The sequence below is a fragment of the Dipteris shenzhenensis genome, chromosome 2 (genome assembly GCF_047967505.1).
Source record: "Dipteris shenzhenensis isolate YYH24624 ecotype China chromosome 2, Dip_SZ_1.0, whole genome shotgun sequence".
Classification (NCBI taxonomy): domain Eukaryota; kingdom Viridiplantae; phylum Streptophyta; class Polypodiopsida; order Gleicheniales; family Dipteridaceae; genus Dipteris; species Dipteris shenzhenensis.
Window position 1 is genome coordinate 29,162,925 of NC_141597.1, and position 22,924 is coordinate 29,185,848.

The 22,924-nt window shown below is 43.8% G+C and overlaps 1 protein-coding gene across 2 annotated transcripts in view; it reads left to right on the forward strand.

Annotated features, from left to right (window-relative positions):
- LOC147904591 (uncharacterized) overlaps positions 1 to 22,924 on the forward strand; it is a 52,901-nt gene that overhangs the window by 14,388 nt on the left and 15,589 nt on the right. The window contains exons 4-6 of one of the 2 annotated variants that reach the window (XR_015543240.1): positions 19,881 to 20,040; positions 20,484 to 20,573; positions 20,763 to 20,849. Coding sequence is in view for 1 of the 2 variants with exons in the window: in XM_087394893.1 (XP_087251019.1) it covers positions 19,881 to 20,040 (160 nt within the window). In the remaining variant the exon portion in view is untranslated. Of the gene's footprint in view, positions 1 to 19,880; positions 20,041 to 20,483; positions 20,574 to 20,762; positions 20,850 to 22,924 lie in introns of those variants that run through there. The other variant, XM_087394893.1, reaches the window with a different exon arrangement.

Genomic DNA, 22,924 nt, shown 5'->3' on the forward strand with positions numbered 1-22,924 from the left:
CCTTGGAAGTATCCAATGAGGTAAGTCCCAAACTCTGTGGATGAATGTCAGTGTCTGAAAGATGGCATCAACCTGGAGAGTTGCCATGGCAAACTCTGCCTGTACTATCTCATGGGCTTACTCCGAATCGTCCTAGACCCCATAATCACGTGTAGCCGCTCCTATCTCCACCACTCTGTCCTCGGGAGATCGCATCCCCAGAAGGGTGCTGCATACATGGTAGTCGGCCGCACTAAAGTCTCTAGTGAGATAAGTCCCAAACTCTGTGGATGAATGTCACTGTCTGAAAGATGGCATCAACTTGGAGAGGTGTCATGGCGAACTTTGCCCGTACTATCTCATGTGGGACTGAGGGCTTACTTCGAATCATCGTGGACCCCATAATCACCTATAGCTGCTCAAATCTCCTCCACTTTGTCCGCGGTAGATTGCATCCCCAGAAGGGTGCTGCATACATGGCAGTCGGCCGCACTAAAGTGTTGAAAAGCTAGCCCTTCGTTGATGGAGTGCCTAAAAACATTGTCTCTCTTCGCAGGCCAACACACTCTGTCCCTATATGAGTCATGCCATGGTTGCTTGAGACATTGCGAAGATGTGTCCTATGAAAACTGCTCCCGAGTATGTGTAGGAATGCACTATCTCCACTGGCTCACCATAGTAAGTGAAGCTGTGTCGACGAAGCACTGCACGTGAGGTGTTGAAGATCATTACCTTGGTTTTCCCAAGGTTGACTGTCAGGTCTCTCTCTCTGCAGAAAAGCTCTAAGGCCTCTAGGTATCTCTGCAACCCCTCTGCTAAGGATGATATGAGGACTATGTCATTGGCGTATATAGAAATATCTGTATCATGAGGTTAGCCAGAAGTGATCCTTCGCCCCCTAGGCGGTCTATGAAAGACTCATCAATGTAGAGTCTGAAAAGGGTCGGTGAGAGGGGGCAGCCCTGCTTCACCCCTGTGCTCTCAACCCAATCTGACAAACCACATGGAGCCCAAACTCTCCCTTTGACATACTCATATAGACTCATCACACCCCAAATCAAAGTCTCTGGGATCTACATGTCCTGTAGTCTCCTGATCATGCGGGCTCGCAGGACGGTGTCAAAAGCCTTCTGAAGTGTACAAAGCAAGCGTAGACTTTCTGGTGTCTAGACTTCACCTCCTCAATGATAGCCCTCAAAGTGAAGATGTGATTTAGAGTGGAATGTTGCCTCTTGAATCCTGCGGCTGCCCTAGTGCCTGCTGCCCCCTTGCCTCTGTATGACTGCTCATTTCCCTCTTGCCTCCTTGCCTCTGTATGATTGCTCATTTCCCTCTTTAGTACTGATCCATAAATCTTGGCCAGTGTGTGGCCAATCATGAGGGTGCGGTAGTTCCTAGTATCCATGGGGTCTCCTGCTTTGCGAATGGTACAATAGTGGTGGTGCTCCAAGTCAGTGGGAAGTCATGGCATACATCATGGTTGAACATTTGTGCTAGAACCGGGGTTAAGACCTCTTGCCCATGTGCGAAATGTTCAGTCTGTAGGCTCTGATCCTGTGCTTTCTGGTTGTGTAGCCGACGGAGTGCAGCCTGTACATTTTGTGTAGTGAACAAGTGACGGGTAGTGGGCCTATGCATAGAGGACACGTCCAGTGGTGCCTGCATCAGAACATCATATAAGGAGCATGCATAAGTGTGCCACACTCCCGGATCAGTGATGGGAATGGGTGGCTTCCCCTCCCAAAGAAGCCCCCATCCAGTGGTCAGGTCTCCTCCTTGAAATGATCTGATGATCTCATCCATCTTGTGTGTGAGGAAGGCTTGTCACTGCGGCGTGTCAACCATCGAAAGATCCGCTGTGCCTCAGATGACGTCAATTGACCTAGGGCTCGCTGTCGTGTGAGGAGCGCTCGTGCCTCTTTGTACTCGTGGTCAAACCAAGCGTTTTGAGACATCTTCCCATCTCAGGCCTATGCGAATCGGGTTGTAGGGAAGGATCTGGTGGCAACGTCTTGTACTACCGAGGCAAGGGTGTCCGAGGTGCGGGCAAGGTCTATAGCATCTTCCAGTAGGGCCGGAAGCTCTCTGGCTAAGTGACTCACATATACTTGGTTAAGGGCAGGGTCAAAGTGGATCTAGGTACGAGCAGGTGTGGCAGGAGCGGATCGGGTTGTAGGGAAGGATCTGGTGGCTACGCCCTGTACTATTGAGGCAAGGGTGTCCGAGGCGTGGGCAAGGTCTATAGCATCTTCCAATAGGGCCGGAAGCTCTTTGGCTAAGTGACTCACATATATTGGGTCAAGGGCAGGGTCAAAGTGGATCTGGGTACGAGCAGGTGTGGCAGGGGCTCTCCCTGTGACTGGCATAGTAGCAGAGATACAGAAGGCCAAATATGAGAGAAAGGCCTCATGGGCCTATGGGAGAAAACACAAACCAACTAAACAACAAACATCAGTTATAGACTGAGAATCTCTTGGGAGTGTGTATAGCACTCACAAAGTTATTATAGGTTAACTATAGTCTACTACAAAAGATGATCGACCTGCATTACATCAGTTGAGAGAGAGACAGAGAGAGAGAGAGAGAGAGAGAGAGAGAGAGAGAGAGAGAGAGAGAGAGAGAGAGAGAGAGAGTCTTCGGAAGACCAAAGGGTTTGTGAGACTTAAAGAAACTGATACAATGAGCTGAGGGGTGGAGCCACTAAGTGGTCATCAACACCCATAACGAACTTATCATGATCATAATGGCATTAATACATAGGGAGAAAACTCTCCGAGCTCATGGAGTGGGAGCTGGCGGGGGCATCAATCCTAAGAGGGGTCATTGATGTGCGAGGTTGCTGTGGTGGCATAAAACCTGTGATGGAGCGTTGGCAGTTGTTGACATGTGTGGTCTGTTGTGATCTCTTGGCTATAGCCCTATGGCGAACAAGTGCCACTGTTACTCCTGTAGGTTGTGTCTCTGGTCTGATGAGCATGGTGGGAAGGTCCCCTAATGTGATCTGTGCCTCAGTCCACCAGGGCGAGTGAGGTATCTTTGGCTCGGGTCTTTGCAGCCGCCATCTCTGTGAGTCCTGTTGATTGGTGTTGTTTGGTTCAGAAAACTCAGTGATCATGTGCTGAGCGGAGTTTGGTTGTGTACCCTGATCTCGCCTATGTGCCTTGAGCAATCGCTTCCTATGTCGGACAGCCTCATGGATGAAGGCTGCCAAGCATCTTTGGCCTGGGTAGGATAGGAGACTTGGGTAGGGGACCCTAGGGGTCTGAAACCATCCCTGAAGAGGTAGTGATAACGACCTTGATCTCATAGTACACAGAGCATCTTTGACGCAATCTCCTGGTGATCACATGAGCGCAATGTGACCCTCTCTGCGTATGCCCTCAGCGTGACCACCCTCAATACAAAGTCGGTGTGGTAAGATGGGGAACTGCCTGATCGATATCGAGCGGGGGAGATGGATTCATGTGTATCTTGGCGGATCGATGAAGCCCTCTGTTGAAATGACGAGAGAGAGAGAGAGAGAGAGAGAGAGAGAGAGAGAGAGAGAGAGAGAGAGAGAGAGAGAGAGAGATGATATGATATGATTGTATTAAAGTCCGTATGAGAACCTTTAGGATCCATGGGACTGGTAATCATTATTAACAAATAGTAGATCCGTTTACATCTAGTGAAAGAAAATACTTCAAACTTGCTATGTAGTGAGTACTTCTTGACCTAGCTATGTAGTGAGTACTTGTTGACCTAGCTTGTGTGCTAGTCCGAGTTTGTGGTGTTGAAGACTTCTTTTAAGTAGCTTCCTAGCTTTTTGGCTGGCTGCTCCAACAGCTTTTTCAGGTTGTGTGCACTGCCCATAGCTTTCTCTGATGCATGCCTAGGCTTGACACCTTAGGAGTACATGCTGCTCATTTTCTATCTCTCTGGTGGGGCAGATTTTGCAGATTCATTCCTTTCTTGGCACCTTGGCTCTTGCCCACCTTATACTTCTCCACCTCTAGATCATGTGAGTTGGTTCTCATTTTGCAGATTAAATGCCTTTTAAACATTGATATGTCTTCCACGAGGTATTTTTGCATTCCATAGCTGTCCATTGGATTCATTTCCTGTTTGTAAAACTGCATTTTGGTCCTTGGGTCTAATGCAAGGCCCCCCACATGGGATGGTACCTATGATTTAGGAGTTACCTCCTTTGATGTAGGAGAGGTGCCATTGATCACCCTCTCTCCCATTCTATAAAAGAGGGACTTCCCTCTCAAATCAATAGAACACCCATTTCAATATCTTATGTGTTCTCACTCTTCTTGCCACAATGCATCTATTCTTCCCCACGTTCCAACATGTGGTATCAGAGCTATGATCCTCCTTGAGCTTTTAGACTCCTAGGCTGCCACCTCATCACCTTCTTCTCCACCCTCCACCTTCTTCTTCATTTCTGCCCATTTTTCCATCAGAGTTTGATTAGCTCTGTTCTCCGCCATCACGCAACCATTCCCAGAGCCCTCTGAGCTGAAGTATCCTCCATCTGGGGCGCACCTCTGGCTCAAAGCATTTCCCGACATTTTACTTCTATCGCCTGTGCCGACACGTTCTGCTTGCCGACCTTTCGCGTAATTCCGCACATAGCCGCGACCATTCGTCAATTCCTCTGAGTCATAGGTGGGCGACACTATGAGCTACCTTGTGTCCAAATTTGAGGACCAAAGCTTGCTGGAGCGAGGAGTATTTGCATTTTTCAGAGTTGAAGAAGGTGCAACTGTCTCGGACGTTTGAGCGCCTAATTGCACCATTCCTCTCTGGTGGATCTCCGTTGGTAATCAAGCTTTCAATCTGCTGCAAATGCCCCTTGAATGCACTCTTCAACAAGTTGAATTGAGCCCTCCATTCCTTGCTTGTTGCTGGACTCTATTTTTGACAGTTTTGTGATCAAAATGTTGATTGGTCAAACTTATGTTTTGGGGCTTTTGTGAAAATCAGAAAATTCAGTATATGTTTGCTTTAGTTGACAACTGATATGGTCTCTGTCTGATTACTTTGACCACATTTGTAACTAATGCAAAACTTTTATATGAGTGGTCAAATAGTCTTTAGTCAACAATTCTTCATATGATGGATTTGATTTGTTAGCAATTCTGAATTCTGAAACTTCTGTGAAGAAATCCAAGTCAGCAAGAAGGAAAAAGATCAAGGTAAAGAAAACTCCTTTTAAGAGACTTTTGGAAAAGCCTACTGGATATTTCTATGCTAAGAGTTTGGGGTATCTAACTATCTCTCCAACCAATTATACTTGTGGAGAAGGAGACTTCGTTGTAAGGGACTAGACACTGCCACATTAGTGGTAAGACCTTCCCAATATGCCTTCATCATGTTGTTCCTCTAACATTGATTATGTATCTTAGAGGAAAGCATTCCAAAAGAAGCCTAGAATGAGAGTAAAGCCCTGTAAAGGTGAATATTTCATCAAGGTGAACACCAAGAAAAAGATATGTGACCCAATCATACTATGGAATATTGCCACCTAAAAAGGTTTTCTCTACAGTTGCTCTCCAAGAGACAAGCCTAAGAAGAGGAGAGGAATGTCTCCCACTATAACTCCAAAGAGAATGAAGCATATCACGTGAAGAAGAGCTACATTAACAACAAAGCAAATCTAATTGAAGAAAGAACTCCATCAGCAAATGAAGAATCAAACTTTGTGATAGAAGATAAAGACTTTGTCTTTTGAGCTTTTTTTATCATCACTAGGTCAATTTTAAGGCTCTCTGCCTGGAGTAGTACTCCAAAAAGAATGTTATGTGTTTTGTGTTTTGTCTTTTGTAAACTCTGGTCACCATATGATGTAGGCCATGTGATATATGTTTGTCCCCATGGTACCTCTTGCAGACATGAGAAACTAGGTCCACACAAAGGCCTAAGATTAATCCTTGTACATGCAAGGGAGATAACCATTTGGGGGTCTATCCCATTTTTGTAAACCTTGACCCTTGGGCACCCTTGCTAGCATGAGATTTATCCTTGACCACCATGAGATGGCATGTGTGACCACCATGAGATGGCATGTGAAACTATGTGACTAAATGAGGCAAACCCTTGAGGGGGGGTATGTTGGGATATGTGTGATCAAGGGCTTGCTAGGTGCATGTGTGCATCCACTAGCAATCATATGGTTGTGTGTGTATGTGTAGAAGAGGCACAATTAGTGCCATAGGCCATGACATAGGTGATGATGTAATGCAAGGCTCCCCACATGGGGTGATACCTATGATTGTGGAGTTTCTATGATTTAGGAGTTACCTCCTTTGATGTAGGAGAGGTGCCATTGATTTAGGCCACCCTCTCTCCCATTCTATAAAAGAGGGACTTCCCTCTCAAATCAATAGAACATCCATTTCAATATCTTAGTAAGAGGAGCTTCCAAGCTCTGATGATCAAGACTTGTGACAACCCTTTGTCTTGCAGCCTGGCATCTAAGTCTTGCACGAGCTACTCTATCATCTGACTGCATCGTTCTTGACAAAAGGTTCTTAAAGTGATCACAAATGTACTCTCTGTTTTCAGTGTCCGATTGTGCCCAACTGTTTGTGCTGACTTCAAGGAGTGGAATTTCCTCTAACGTTCTCTTCTAGCGTATAATCTTGAAAGTTTCTTTGGTGGGCCTATCAAGCTTACCTGCCCACCATCTTCTGGTATATAGTTTGGTTGAGGAATATCTTATGCTTTTCAGTCTGGCTAGTTCGCTCTCAGCAAGGCGAAGCTCGACCTGCGCTTGAGTATCGCCGTTACGCGCGTGGGCTTCAAGAGTATCGAACCTCTTCTGGACAGTGTATATTCTCTGTCGACGCGGACTTTAGCTTTGAGCTTTCTGGCCTGCTTGAGAACTTCCTGCGTTTTAAGGACATTCCTAATCCAAAAGTCAGCCGTTGACTCGTCAATGAGTCTAGGAGAAGTTCAAAGCTTCTTCAATTTATCTTGTATAGTACCTAGCTGGAACAGGATGAGGCTCTTGTACCGGACCCAAAGTCACATTGAAGGAACAATGGTTTGTGATCAGAGAATGCAAAAGTGGAATAGACTGTACTTTTTAAACTAGAAGTATCTTGGAGGAGAGTTTTAGAAAGATAGGCTCTGTCTAAATGTGCTTCTCTCCTTGAGTCCCCAATCTGCCTGTTGGACCAAGTGAAGTCTCCTGCACCGATCGTGTCTGCCAAATGCAGAGTCTTTGAGGTCGCTCCAAGCGCGCAGTTCAAATCCTCTTAAGGGGTTACCTTTGCCCAGCCATCTGTTAGCACTTCTTTCAACCATGTTAAAGTCTGCTATCAGCACAACATCGTCCCCGAGATTGGATAAGGACTGCCAAGTAGTATACCTCTCACGATAGCTAGTAGGTGCATAAACTGACACTAACGAGAAAGTAATGCCCTTGAGTAGGCATTTCAATAGAATCCATCGATTGTCAATGTCAACAACAACATCTAGGACGCTTTGAGAATATGAGACAAAATTCCAATTGCACCGCCCCCCCCCCCCCTCTACCTTCTTCATAGGCGGTGGAAAACCAAGTCCTCCTCTTATCAAGACTCTTGAGTCGAGCGTCTAGAGCTTCACTTGTTTTAACTTCTTGAAGTGACAAAAAGGTTGAAGAGAGAGAATTATCTCTCAGCCAAGTGGCCAGCATACCTGCCTTGCTGGGGTCGGTGAGACCACGGACATTCAGGGAGAGGAAAGAAATGGGTTTACTTACCATTCTTTTTCTGCCCCTTTTTGGCCCTGGGGTTTGGGCTACTTGCATGTGCAGAAGGGCCTTTGGCTGTAGACAGTCTCCTCTTGCTGTGAGCAGTTGCTGTAGGTTTACCTTTAACCACTATGTCTTTATCTGGTTGAGGGGGGAGAGGAAGATCTTCCAAATCATCAAGATCCTTTGTAAGCATATTATCTCTCTTAATGACTTCATCCTCAAAGCCCTTGTCCCATTCACCCCCCTGTTCCAATTTGGGAATGAGCTGGAGGCTGGGTTCAGGAACCGTTTCTGCTAACGCCTCGAATGCGTTTTTCATTGGAATGTTAGGAGTAATTCTGGCATCCGGAAGCAGAGAGACAACCTGCTTTGGTTTAGTCGGACTGACTGGGCGCAACAGAGTTTCCACCTGCTTGGGAACATTAAGGTGTTTGGGAAAGCGGCCGGGGGACGAGGACCATGCAGATATCCGATTCCATGCAGATATCCGATAAGTGCATGCGATTTGAGCCATTCGACCGATTCGTCAAGATCTTCATCAACTTGAGCAAAAATGGTTTTACTTGGTTCATAAGGCGCCCTCTCTCCTGGAACGCTTGAGCTTGGCTTTTGAATGCCTCGTGGAGCATCAGATGATCGGTTTCTTGACTGTGTTCCGCCGTCGACGGGGACGTCAACTTTGCGGGAGTTCTTGTTCGACGGTTGGCCTTTCTCTTGGGTCAACTTCGCAGTTGTGGTCTGGGACCCATTCCTCTCTTCTTGTACTCTCGCTTGTCCAGGAGCTGCCAAAACGTTTTTTCTTTCTCTGAAAGGGGTAGAGAAGAATCCCCCTCTGTTCTGTCGGAGAGCCCTCGCGTACGTGGAGCGGGGTGCTGAAGCTTGTCCAAGGCAGCTAGGAGCCGTTGCTCCGGTGTTGAGAGAACTATGACATGCGGACCTTCCAAGCCTGCTACCTCCACGGTGTGCGAGGGCAAAGGCGTTTCCTCGATCACCGGTTCCTCTTTGGGTTCCTTCTTGGGAACCAACAGGTGAAGTCGAGGTTGCTCTGCTTCCATCTCCGACATCCGTCTAAGTTTGCGTAGGCGAGTTGTCGACTAGCAGAGGGAAGGCGGTGAGGTCTGTGAAGTTAGGGTCGAAGTATTCTCTTCCAAAAGAGGGTAGAAGGGGTGTCGCCACTGTCACATCTTGTATGCATAACAGAGGATTCTCAATGAGTGTCGTATTTGGTGAAGTGAGAGTTGAGTGGGACAAGAATGATGTAGGGAGGGAGCCGTACGCAGGTCTGAGAGGGAGGGGAGGGAGCCTAGATTGCGAGGGGCACAGGTTACCATCGCCGTCTCCTCCATCGCCTTCTGACCCGATGTATTGTCTCCCTGCTGAGGAGCATTGTTGAAATCACCACTAAGAAAAGCATGCTGCTTCCAGGGATATCGCTGCATATCATTCCAAATCATACCTCTGTTGCGAGAGGATTGAGGTGCATACATTGAGGCAAATGCAAAGACATTGTACAACCATCCATCTGCCTTGTGCATCATTGAAGGCCATATCGGGCTGAAGACATGCCTCACTAAAAAGACCACTCCTGAAAAAGAGTGCTGTCCAGCATAAAAGATATCATAACCAGCAAAATGACCATGCTGTCCAGCATACACGTGCTGGTCATGTTCTTGTAAGGCCACTATTTCAGGCTGCAAATGATTCAAATACACCCATATTGTCTTCCATTTTCTAGCATCACACAAACCCTGTACTTTGAGTGTCAAAAACATTTTATTTGTGATAACATATTTACAGTTTATGTACATTGAGAGCAAAGCCGACTCAAGTTTGCATATCTACCTCAAGGTTAGAACCTCTACCTTGAGGTGACAAAGGTGCCCAATGAGAGGACAGCAAACCCACCACATCTTCATCAGGAAAAAGAGTGCGACTGGCTGTCACAGCAGCCCAAGTAATGCCAACACCTGAATTTTCTTTAGGAGAATGGCCATTAGATGCAGTACCATTACATGTGCGTGGAGGTAATGGCCTTCTGGCTGTGACAGTCTTGTGCAGAGTCTGCCAGACTTCTTGTAAAGTCTTTTCTTTGCCCTTAGATTGAGAGGTGGAAGGCAAAGAAGTAGAAACATTCCCATTAGAAACAGGCGGCGCTTTGTCTTCGCACTTTTTCCAAGCTTTATGAGTATCCTCGAAGACTTCATGCATAACATCATAAACCAACTTGGCTTCAAAAGAATCATGAAGAGGGTCATCCTGACCCTCTGCCTGCTTCTGCTGCTTATGCAAATAAATTTTCATATCAGCCATTAGCAGGAAACCTTGACAGCAAAGCTGTACAAAACCCCCCTGACAGCAGCGCTGCAAATCTGTGTGAAGGCCCTGACAGCGGCCCTGCAAGAAATTGTACGGAAAGTACCAATGGTACAGAAGGGTAACAGTGCGCAGCAAAACTGTACGGAAGCAGCAAACTGTACGGAAGTTCTGTACAGCTTGTACGGCATGTGGCAGAAACCTGTACGGAAAAAGCAAAAAGCACAGGGAACTGTATGCTAAGAGGGCGCAACGAACTGTATGGAGATTCTGTACAGTCTGCACGGCAGTTGGCAGGAACCTGTACGGATGAAAGAGAGTGGCACGGGGACTGTACGGAGGGTCCGTACCGTATGGCTGGAAGCAGGAAAGTACAGAGAATGACGTGGAGCTGTACGGCGTTATTTCTGACTTTACGACCCACGAGGTGTTGGGATAAGTATGATCAAGGGCTTGCTCTATGATGCATATGTGCATCTAGGGGAGTCACACGTGTGTTTCTGTGTGTTGTAAAGGCACATCAAGTGCTATGATGTGTCTAGTGTATGACCTAAGTGATGATGTAAGCCAAAGGCCCCCACATGGGAGGTTCCTTTGATTCAGGCCAGTTCCACTGATGTAGGGACTGATTCCCACTGATGTAGGGGCTGATTGCCACTTATGTGGGGAAGGTATTACCTTCTCCCCCTTTCTATAAGAGAGAGTCCTCTCTCTTACAATCCATAATAGAGAACTACCATTTTGTTTCATTGTACTCTCACACCTCTTGCAAGATGCATCTATTCTATCCTACGGGATTCTACACTTGGTATCAGAGCTTTAGGTTCTAGATCTAGCCTAGCCTAGCATTAGATGCTTTCTCTAACATAAACTACTTGTTTTCTCAAAGCTTCTTCATCTTCTCCATTTTCCTCTTTCTTCCCCAAATCTGTGAGAGCTCAGTTCTCCCATTATATGCGACCATTGCTCAAACCCTTTCAGCTGTAGATTCCTCGTGTACGGGCGACCTTCCAGCTGCAAGCAATTAGAAAGTTCTCCTCTGTACGCGCAACGCCAACACGAAGACTGCTCGCCGATAAATCGCACAATGCCGCCTCCGTGCTTACCTATCTGCAAATCCCTCTGAGCCCGAGCTGCACGACACTACAGGCAAGCTGCTGTTGAAATCTGAGCTCGTTTGGTCAAGATTTGGAGGAGAAAACGCCAAAAAACCAGTCGATTTTCTCAAGCATCTACATGGCGACCTGGCGCAACATTGTGCCTCTTCTTGCTGGTAGCCCTGGTCTGGTATACTAGTGTTCTTTCTGCATAAAAATCCCCTTGAATAGAGCTATGAGCTATGAGAATTGCACCCTCCAATCTACTCTGATCTCTGTTGACAGAATTCTGCATATTTTGGTCAAAAGGTGTTGAGCAATCACTATAAGTTTGGGGCTTTCATTATTTACTGCAGACTTTCATTACTTTGATTGTACTTGAGTAGTAGAACTCAGTCATGGAGCTCATAAGTGTCCTTATACTTTGCATTTAGAATGATGACTATGTGATTCTCTCTTGATGAGTACTTGAATATTGTAAAGATGACTAAGCCCAAGCAAATAGAGAAGTTGGATGGAACTAGTTTCCATACTTGGCAAACAAAAGCTGAGTTTATGTTTATGAAAAAGAAGATATGGAATGTTGTGAATGGAAAGAAGTCTACAAAAGAAAAAGCTAATTGGTTGATCAAAGACAAGAAGGCTCTTGCTATCATTGCTATGGGATTAAGTGGCTCATACATTCACCACATTGATGGCTTTGAAACCTCACATGAAGCTTGGGATCATCTTCTCTCAGTATTTGGTGCATAAGGAGAATGCTTCTTGCTTATTAAGTTCCTTTACCTACAATTGGAAAAGGGAATGTGTTATTCCATGAAGAACAACAAAGGGAATCAAGCATTTCTTGTGAAGAAGGACTACTTCAACAACAAAGCAAATCTAGCTGAAGAAAGAACTCCATCAGCAAATGAAGACTATGATTTTTAAGCACTTTGTCATTTTTGTTTATCATCACTTGGTCAAATTTTGAGGTTCTCTGCCTGGAGTACTACTCCAAAAAGAATATCATATGTTTTTGTCTTTTGTAAATCACCTCTGGTCACCATATGATGTAGACCATGTGATATGTGTTTTGACTATCCCATTTCTGTGAACCTCACACCCTTGGGAACCCTTGCTAGCATGAGATCCTAGCCTTTATCCTTGACCACCATGAGATGGCATGAGAAACTATGAGACTAGATGTATCCTTGACACTGCAAGAGGCAAACCCTTGAGGGAGGGTATGTTGGGATAAGTATGATCAAGGGCTTGCTCTATGATGCATCATCCCCGGTCAAGAAGGCATTGTGGAAGAGGGTGTCACGCTATGTGTACATTGAGCATGGTACATGTTTTTTGGAGTGTACCCAGACTGAGTTGTACACTCAGTTTGTAGAGGCGCACCTGGAGTTCAGGATTGGGCAGAGGTCATTTGAGCGATGTAGGCCATGGTTTGTGCGATGCTCTCAGGAGCGTGATACATGTTGTTGTCGCTACCATGTGGATTTTGGATTGATGTATGACGTATTCCGTTCCCTTGATGGTCATAGGGGAGTGGTTTCTACTAGCCCTCACGACTTCATTCATTCCATATTGTGTACATGAGATGGCGATGCTTTATTCCACTCCCTTGATTGTGTGGAAGGTAGGTGTACTTTGTGTGGTGACTTTACTAGAGTGCCACGAGTTGCACTAGATACTTGTGACATGCAGATGGTTCGTTGGCAGCAGTACGAGTATAGTACCCTGACTTTAGATAGTGGTACACAGTCGAGGAGGTTGCAACTTGTGGGGAAGGAGACACCACGTGTTGTATTCATTGAGTTTTCGAGGGAAGCTGTATGGTTACATACGCCACTCGCACACTGCGAAGTGGGAGGATCGTCAATTCCGTGCATGTTTGAGGACATTTCCTATAGGGGTGGTTGTCTCAGTGGTGGACTTTGTGGAGAATTATACCTTTGCACCATAGCATGAGATCCAATCGGAGTATTATTTCTCGGAACAGGTGACGTGTGATTGAGTTATTGGTTTTTTTATGGCCTCATTATATTGAATTATTTCAATAGTCATATTTTTTTTCAATGCCATATTACAGGTTGCTATATTTGTGCACATTAGCTATCGTCATGCAAGGCTCATGTGGATGGCATTGATAGCACCATGGACTCACGCGTCATTGTGCGAGAGTATCACTTCTACATTAGTGATGATCGATCGCATGATGCCCATTTTGTGCAGCATTGCTTCACTTTGCATGATAGTTTCTTGAGGGATCATGGGGTCACATGGCAGCGGCGCTGGATCTGGTCAGACGGTTGTGGTGGTCAGTTCAAATCTGCTAGACAGTTTTATTGGTTCTGCAGATGGCATCGTGAGATAGGCATTCCGATCACATGGAGCTACTTCGAGACAGGGCACGGTAAGGGAGAGCACGATGGTGCAGGTGCTTGCATGAAGCATGCTTTGCGTCGATACCAGTTGCATCACAATGCGGATCGCTTCAAGGATGCACATGATGTGGTGCGGTGGTGCAGCCAGCACTTATCCACTAGTGCTATGTCCTCCTTTCAGTCGCGTGACGATAGGGTGGTGAGCCGGTATTTTTGGTGCGTGGACATTGGGAGTCTTGATCGGTCTAGGCCTTTTGATTGTCGTTCAGTGTCTCGCACTCTTGATTTCAATTCCATCAGGAGCATAGGTGAGTCTCACCCCACAATCTTTTGTCGACGGTTTGCATGTTTTTGCTCCGCATGCATTGATGATGATTGGGGAGGGTGCTCCATGATACCATGGGCCGATCCATGGGCACGGCGAGTGCTTTCTCCCTTCTAGCCTTGGGAGGAGGTACATGATGATCAGGATGCGGGATTCAGTTCCTCTAGAGAGATTATGACCAGCTTATAGATATTTTGTGTATTGGTGATATCTTCGCGGTCATTGCTTCGGAGGGCAATGAGGAGGGTGTGGATTATTACTTGTTGCGATGCTCTATGGTGAAGAGTGTGCTGAATGAGGATCCAGTGGATGGGCATGGGATGCACTTCAATGCTCATAGCATGATCGTTTGTGGCCACTATTTTCAGCAGATACAGAGGCGTGGTCGCTATATTGAGTTCCAGGAGTACATGGCGGATCAGGAGGCATACATGTATTCTCATCTTGTTGTTGCGATCAAGATTACTTTGAGTCGTGTTCGCACTCGCAAGGCGACGTCCACTCCACGATGGCTCCTTGCAGTGGAGGATCACGAGAGCATACTTGCAACTATTGGCATGAGAGCATCCTGAGGAGTAGCACATTACATATCATAGTTTTGGGATCATCAGTTGATCAGATAGATTTTTTTGGGGTATCACTAGTTGATTATATATTTTTGTATTCGATATGTATAGGCTCACTGTGTGACCGTACCATTGTAATTTTCATGGACTCATATTTTGTATTTCACTGTGTGACCGTACAGTGCCATATCACTATGACGGGCTGAAGGGGAAGAAGAATGTAGAGTCCAATCCTCAAGCCTATCTTGAAGTTCCAAACGAGGTACCGGCAAGAAAGGTTGAAGCATTTTGAAAATTTTATGCCATAAAGGACGATAATGAGCTCCCAAACCATATTTGCTAGCAGGCGTAGAAAAAGATAAAAGAGTGTGATCATCCTGAAGTACATCCGCCACAGAAGAAATGCCTTTGAAAGATATAAAATAAGAACGCCTGGGTTCTTGATAGCCAAAGGAGGGTCGAATACTTTGGACCAATAAATATTCTCAGCCCTCAAGGAGTTTCCTGACAAAGGATCCCTGCCATGCCATTCCAAGTGGGATAAAATATGCTTCCAATCAAGAAGCAAATGAGAGACAAAAGGGCAACCTCTAATCTTGCCTTGAATAGAGCCAAATAGAAAATCCCACTGTGTAGGCTACCGATGCCCAAAAGCAGAAGTATCAATATGCAACAAAAGAAAGCGGATCATGAAAGCCCAAGGTTGATCCCCTTGCATAAACTGCAACATCATTTTCCCCCTATGAGGGAGTATATGCATCTCACACACACATACACTTTTTTTTTGTGGGAAGAAATCTTTTATTGCTGTAAACTAATTACATTCATAGTTACTTCAAAAGTGGAGTAACTACTACTCAACTGAAAATCTCAGTATAAGCTGTATATACATCCTGATCAATCAAACGAGTCTGAACGCAATCATAGAATGATTGCCTGCAGAGATCGTTTGAAAAAAACAAAAGATGAAAACAGGGGATCACCAAAGACTCTATGATTTCTGTCCATCCGTAGAGTCCATAGTGCCGAGTAGTGTACCCATACAAAAAATAGATCAAAATCCTGTCTAGCTGGATGAAAATCAAACAACCAGAAGAACCTGCCAAAAGTAACAGTAGGAAATCTCGCTCGAAGCCTCTGTTGGATGAGAGCGATGAAATCACAAGTGTGTGGACAGTGCCAGAAGATGTGAAGCACAGATTCAACAGAGTGTAGACATCTGTGGCAAATAGCCGGAGCAATATGTCTATGTGCGAGTAACTGGCCAGATGGAAAAATGCCAAGTATTACTCGCCAAAGGAAAAGCTATTGCCGAAGAGGGACTTTATAATGCCAAAGGAGATGCAATCGCTTTCTCCACCACTTTAGTGGGCGATCCATATGCCAAACAGAATTTGCTCTGTCAGAAATCCAAGGCGGAAATAATAACACTTTATACAGAGATGACATTGTGATATGTGAGAGCTTCAAAGGACGGGCTGAAGAGGAAGAAGAATGTAAAGTCCAATCCTCAAGCCTATTCAGAAGTTCCAAACGAGATACCGGCAAGAATGGTCGAAGCATTGCTGAAATCTGATGCCATAAAGGACGATAATGAGCTCCCAAACCGTATTTGCTAGCAGCCATAGAAAAGGATAAAAGAGTGCCATCATCTTGAAGTACATCCGCCACAGAAGAAATGCCTTTGAAAGAGAGAAAATAAGAACGTCTGGGTTCTTGTATGGCCAAAGAAGGGTGGAATACTTTAGACCAATAAATATTCTCAGCCCTCAAAGAATTGCCCGACAAAGAATCCTTGCCATTCCGTTCCAAGTGGGATAAAATATGTTTCCAATCAAGAAGTAGACGAGAGACAAAAGGGTAGCCTCTGATCTTGCCTTGGATAGAGCCAAATAGGAAATCCCACTGGGTAGGCTGCCAATGCCCAAAAGCAGAAGTATCAATATGTAATAAAAGAGAGCGGATCATGAAAGCCCAAGGCTGATCTCCTTTCATAAACTGCAACATCATTTTCCCTCTGTGAGCAAGTAGATGCATTTGAATATTGAGAATGTTCAAACCCCCGTGCATCTTTGGAGAGCAGAGACGATGCATAGAGAGTAATCCGAGACTTTTCTCGCCATTTTTGAAACACCAGAAAATTTCCATGATAGCAGACATAAAGGAAACCAGATCTGCCTTAGTGAACATGATGAGAGGCAGATAAAATTATATGTATGCTATCAAAATGGATTGTGTTATTCGCAAACGAACATGTAATGGCCAAGTTGCAAGCTTCCAATATTGAAGTTTTGCTCTCAACTTTGTGAGCACCCAATCAGTTTGTTGAGAACGGGTGAGTCCCCAACCTAGAGGATAGCCAAGATGCCGAATCAATTGAGAAGTGGGAACAATTTCCCCAGGCCACAAAAGACTATGCCATTCATGAGCATGCAACGGCAACAATTTTGATTTCTGAAAATTGACCTGAAGACCAGCAGCCAATTCATATGTAGAAAGAGCCTGCATAATCATGGACAGATCACTCCGAGTATTTTTTGGGGTAAAGAAAGAATCATCAGCATATGATTGAGCGATCATGCTACGGCTACCAGGAATCTCCAAGCCGTGCAACTGGCCAGTGTCCAAAAGGTGGTCCAGATATTGAAGCATTGGATGAGTGGCTATGGCAAAAAGTAAAGCACTTAGGGAACATCCTTGCTGAACAAAACAACCAAGAGTCCAGGTTGTAGAAATATCCCTTGAAAGTATGCAGGCACCAGTCAGCCAAAGATTCACAAATTTGCTTTTTTGGAAGGAGTTTAACAAGACCTCTCTTCCATGTGTCTGGCATTTTCTGATTTTGCCAAGCAGCGTTCACCATATGCAGCAATGTATGCTTCAAAAGAGGCCAATATTCTAGAAAAAACTCAACTGTAAGACCATCCCATCTTGGAGATTTTCATCTACCACAGGATTTGATTGCATCTGAGAATTCCCTCTCCCAATTCCAAAGCTTGAGTAGTGGAAATAATAGGAGAAACATGCTGTAACAGTAAATTTCTTGCAGACAGAACCTGTTGCGAGGGAGGAACTGCAGAACCAAACTGCTGAGAGAAATGATGCACACAAACAGAAGCAAGCTGTGACCGTGAGGTAGTCCATGAACCATCAGGCAGAAGCACCCTGCAAATTTCTGTTTTTAATCTCTTCTGATGTAAGCTTTTGAAAAATTGTTTGGAAGAGCAGCCTTTATCTGTAAAGGCTCTTTGTCTTGCTCTACTAGTCTCCCATTTAACCAATTTCCTGTGATCATTGAGTTGAAGACAATGTCTAGCTTGGCATAGTGTTGTTTGCTCATGCAGGGACAACGAACGAAGATGACTGAGTTCGGTGAGGTCCTGACAAGTGAATTTGGCCTGAGCAATAGTTTCCCTCAGAGTCTTTATGTAAGACTTGCCATAACCTCTAATCACAACTTGCATTTTGGAAACAAAAGAATCCCATGCATTATCAATATCAATATGTCTGTGAGAAGACAGAGAATGAGATGCTTCAGTAACCATGGCCTTGAAAGCAACATGCTGCAAATAGCTATTGTTCACTATCAGATGTCGCCTTTGTGCCAATCTATCATCTGGCATATCATAAAAGGATAACCTCAACCATAGAGGTGCATGATTTGAATGCACAAAGGCATAGTCAATCCACATATTGCATGTAACATCACCATTTTGTTGCGGAGCTACACTATACCATCGATCCAGACGTGCCTGATAAGAAGAAAGGGCATTATGTTGGAAGGTGTATCCGGGTGACAAAGGCTGCAATTCCTTCCAAAGATCTCACACACACACACACACACACACACACACACACACACACTCATATATATGTGTGTACATATACATATATGTATGTATATACACACTTTTTTTTTTTTTTGTAAAACCGAGATACTTATATTATGAAACATTCATTTACATCCAGGCAGTGCTCAAAATAGAGCTACAGCCCTATCCACACACACACACATATATATATATGTATATATATGTGTGTGTATGTATACACACACACACACACACACACACACACACACATATATATATATGTATATATATGTGTGTGTATGTACACATACACACACATATGTATATATATATATATATATATATATATATATGTATGTATGTATGTATATGTATATACATACATGTATGTATGTATATATATATATATGTATGTATGTATATGTATATATGCATATGAATATGTATATGTATATGTATATGTATGGTACACACACACACACACACACACACACACATATATATATATGTATATGTGTATGTATGTATGTGTATGTATGTATGTATGTATGTGTACATACATACATACATACATACATACATACATATGTGTGTATATATCATACACACACACACTCACACATACACACATACATATATATATATATGTGTATGTATGTGTGTGTGTGTGTGTGTGTGTGTGTGTGTGTATAATACATATACATATGTATTATACATACACACACAAACACACACACACACACACACACACACATACATACATATATATATATATATATATATATGTATATGTGTATATGTATTATACACACACACTTTTTTTTTTTTTTTTGTAAAACCAAGATACTTATATTATAAAACATTCATTTACATCCAGGCCGTGCTCAAAATAGAGCTACAGCCCTATCCATCAGAAACAGTAAAAGAAAAGTTGAATACAAGAAACATCCAAATCTTCCTCATGTAAGGCATCATATAAAGACTGCCTTAATGAGGCTCTGAAAAACTCATAAGGATTATACACACACACACACACACACACACACACACACACACACACACACACATACATACACATATATATATATGTATATGTGTGTGTGTGTGTGTGTATTATACATATATATATATATGTGTGTGTGTGTGTGTGTGTGTGTGTACACATATATATATGTATACATATATAAGAAAGCATGCAGTCCATGCTTTGCGAAGGGCAGTCTGTGAGTGAATGGGTAAAGTAGAGCTGTATGCTTTTGTTCCATGTGCATACTTTACTTTTTGATGGCATCAAATAAGTCTACACAGTGTACATAGACTATATACAAAAAGGACAATATCTTCGAAAGAGAATCTAAAATTGACCTCTTGTCCTAATAACAAGTATCCTTTCTCATTTTCAAGATGGACATGAGGTAGCCAATCTCTACTTTCCATTTCTTCCAATGATTGGGATTATAACTTTTCCACAGATCACTGTCTATACATTAACTGCAGTCAATCTACTTCAATACATAACCTACCTTTTTCTACAGAGAGTATGGTGTGCTGGTGCCCTAGGGCTTCCTGTGTTTATCAAATGTGCACAACTTCTTCAATGTCTCTGTATTAGTGCCGATGTATTAGAGGGAGAAAGTTACTGATAACAACAGTAAAAGATGTCAACATGATATGCATTTAGGTTTGATTACACGGTTGATCCAAAGAGAGCTGAAAGATTTTATCCTGAAATTCGGAAGTATTATCCTTCGTTGCTGGACGGGGTTCTGAAACCTGACTATGCTGGTATACGGCCAAAAGTCTCTGGACCTGGAAAAGCAGCTGCCGACTTTGTCATACAGGTTTGTTCGTTTTGTTTTAAAATCTTATCCTTTTAAGGAAAGACGTCTGGCCCAGATCTTTGGTTGTGGTGCCTTACTTCAAGTTGTGCATGATTTGTTTTTGAAGTTTTCTGCTAATTCAAGTTACGAAGCTTTGGAGGAGGGGGTTATTTTTATGACCTGTTGGACAGGATTTATGTCTTACCATTGTCTGTAGAGGGGGGCAATGTGTTTCACCAGGGTGTTAAGAATGCATGTGCAAACTCTTGGATAGGGACATTCAGCTTGCACAGATGTTCTGTCAATAATTTACTTCAAAGAATAGAAAATTTGGATAGAGGATTTGATTTTATCTTTGGTCTTACCCTAATTGTGTGTAACGCTTAGTCCTAAAAGCAAGTTGGATAGAGGACTTTATACATTCCCGATTTCTCTGGTCTCCTTCCATTGATGTTGACACGTAGTCCTAAAAGCAAGTGACAAAGTGGACTAGGGGCCATTCAAGGAGTTGATGCGACCAATTTTGACATCCGCAAGGCCAATATTGAGGTGCAGTAAGTAATCCTATCTCAAAAAACAGGTCTTTCTCCTCAAAATAAAAGAAATTTCCACGGAGGATCAGGAGATCTGCTGTCTGATCTGCTAGCTGGCTATTACCTATTACGACTTTTCTGTATCCAAAATAGATGCTGGAGCAGACATATTCTAGTGGTTTAAGCCTAAAACTGTGCTGCTGTTTCCAGGTTATGTTCACTGGAGGCTCAACTCGGTTGTTTGACAACTTGTCACTCACCCTGGAAAGTCCCATTGTTTTTCACCACATATCTCACATGTGAGCAAAGTTTGGAACACAAATGTCAGCTTTCAAGCTATGAATGCCCTTAGAAATTAGGCAGACAGCTCCTTCCCTTGCTTTGAATGTCATTGCTCATGGTTTATAGTTTGTGATTTGTGAACTTGCGTTTTTTAAATCTAGGGGATTTACAAAAGTTCCTTTAGTGAGTTCCATGTTTTGAAGATTTTAGGACTTGACACTAGTTCTAGAAAAACTCATCCTGGGAGAACTTTTTAATCTCAGGGATAAGGGCAAGGTAAGGATGGGAGAGCCCAGACTTTTGCATATTTCAACATTTCCGGCAGGAAATACCAAATTGTGACATGTAACAGTTATACTCAATCAAATGGATCTGGCATGGTTGTAACGCTTCATCACGCTGAGAACCCGTAGGTACAAAAAAGGATAGCCACTCTTTGAGAGCCTCGAAGACCTCCATCATCTCAGGTTGGAGTTCCAAAAGCAAGAAAGAATAAAAGAAAGTTTAGTAACCGAAGGGTCTATGAGGCTGAAACAAACCAGAGACAATGAAATCTAAGGGGTGGGGCCACTAAAAACAGGCACACCCATGCCCAAGGCTGGTGTCTGAGATGGAGAAAATAAATACACCGTGCTATCACCTGCAGCAGAGTTCGCACATGCAGAGTGCTGACTCAATGTGGATCACGGGCAGCCCTTTGTCAGGACTTTGGTGTTGAAGAACCTAAAAATTATTTTCAGAAGAACAGCAGTAGAGAAAATGGTAAAATTTGAAAACACTGCTTGCCTTTTTTATTGCCTCAGGTCTCACAGGATATATAGTAGATTTGTGGACTGTATGATTCGATGGTGATCACACTTGATAAAATGTGCCTTACTAGTCTTTACTTGCCATATCTTAAGGAGACACCCGACCTGGGGGGTAGGTGTTGGTTCGCTTTAGGATTCCCACAAGCCTTCATGTCTTTTGCTCAGGTGGTGGCTTCTTCCCCCTTGCCTCGTACCAGAATGAACACATGGGTTCAAAGCCTGCAAACAGCAGGTTGGAGACCTGAAATAAGAGATCACACATGGTGGAGCTCAATAAGTGCCTGTCTACATTGAAGAATCAAATCAACACTCTGATTCAATCCAGGAAGTGGTACATCAATGCATGAGTGCCTCCCCCCTCCCCATCCGCCTCAAAACAATCCCCTCCTCCCCTAATCTTTCCTCCCAACAACACACCTGGTTGTTACCTCTAAGCTTGACGTTCTAATCTCTCATGAGGTTGGGGAACAAGTTGATTTTTAACAATCAAAGAAGCAATCGAAGAAGACTAGGAGAGAGAAGCTAACGCATTGAAAATCAGGGTAGGGGGATTACCTAAGGATTGCTATCAAGTGGAAATGACATTCAATGAAAGCTATGAAGAGATAAAGATTGAAACACCAAGCATTGAATGGATAGAGGACGACTTGATTGGAATCCATTCAAATGGTACTCTGGAATACTCACTCTTGCAACAAGAGCTATCAGAGTTCGCATTGAATGGTACGAAAGTATGGATAGCAGAAGAACTCACTAGATCCGAAACGTAAGCAAAAGGAGTTAGCAAAGGTGAAGATAGCTAGAAGGGAGGGCAAATGGGCTGTCCACCGTGAAGGCAAGGACCTCGTCAAGGAGATCAAATTGAAACCTAAAGACTCTTAGTCTATAACTAATGTAAGTAAGTAGGTTTGGGAGTGGATGCCTGCTTTAGTGGCTCCACTCTTTAGGTTTTTCTACTATATGCAGGCCTTTTCCAGTCTCGATACACCTTTCGGTCTGCAGTCTATAATAGACTTTCTTTCTTTCTTTCTCTCTCTCTCTTGTACATGCATGCACGCTGCCACGAATGCATGGGCATACATATGGAGCTGCATCCAAACATTCTCGATGACTATATTAGGGGCTCAGCTGTGCTGGCATACAATTCAGATTCAGCATGTCTAAATTGCTGAACCAATCCTATCATTCCTGGACAATTGGCAAATCAGGAAAGCCTGCACACTTTTTATTCAGGATGGTTATGTATACCAGATTTGCTTGCCTTTTGAGTTGTCACCTTTC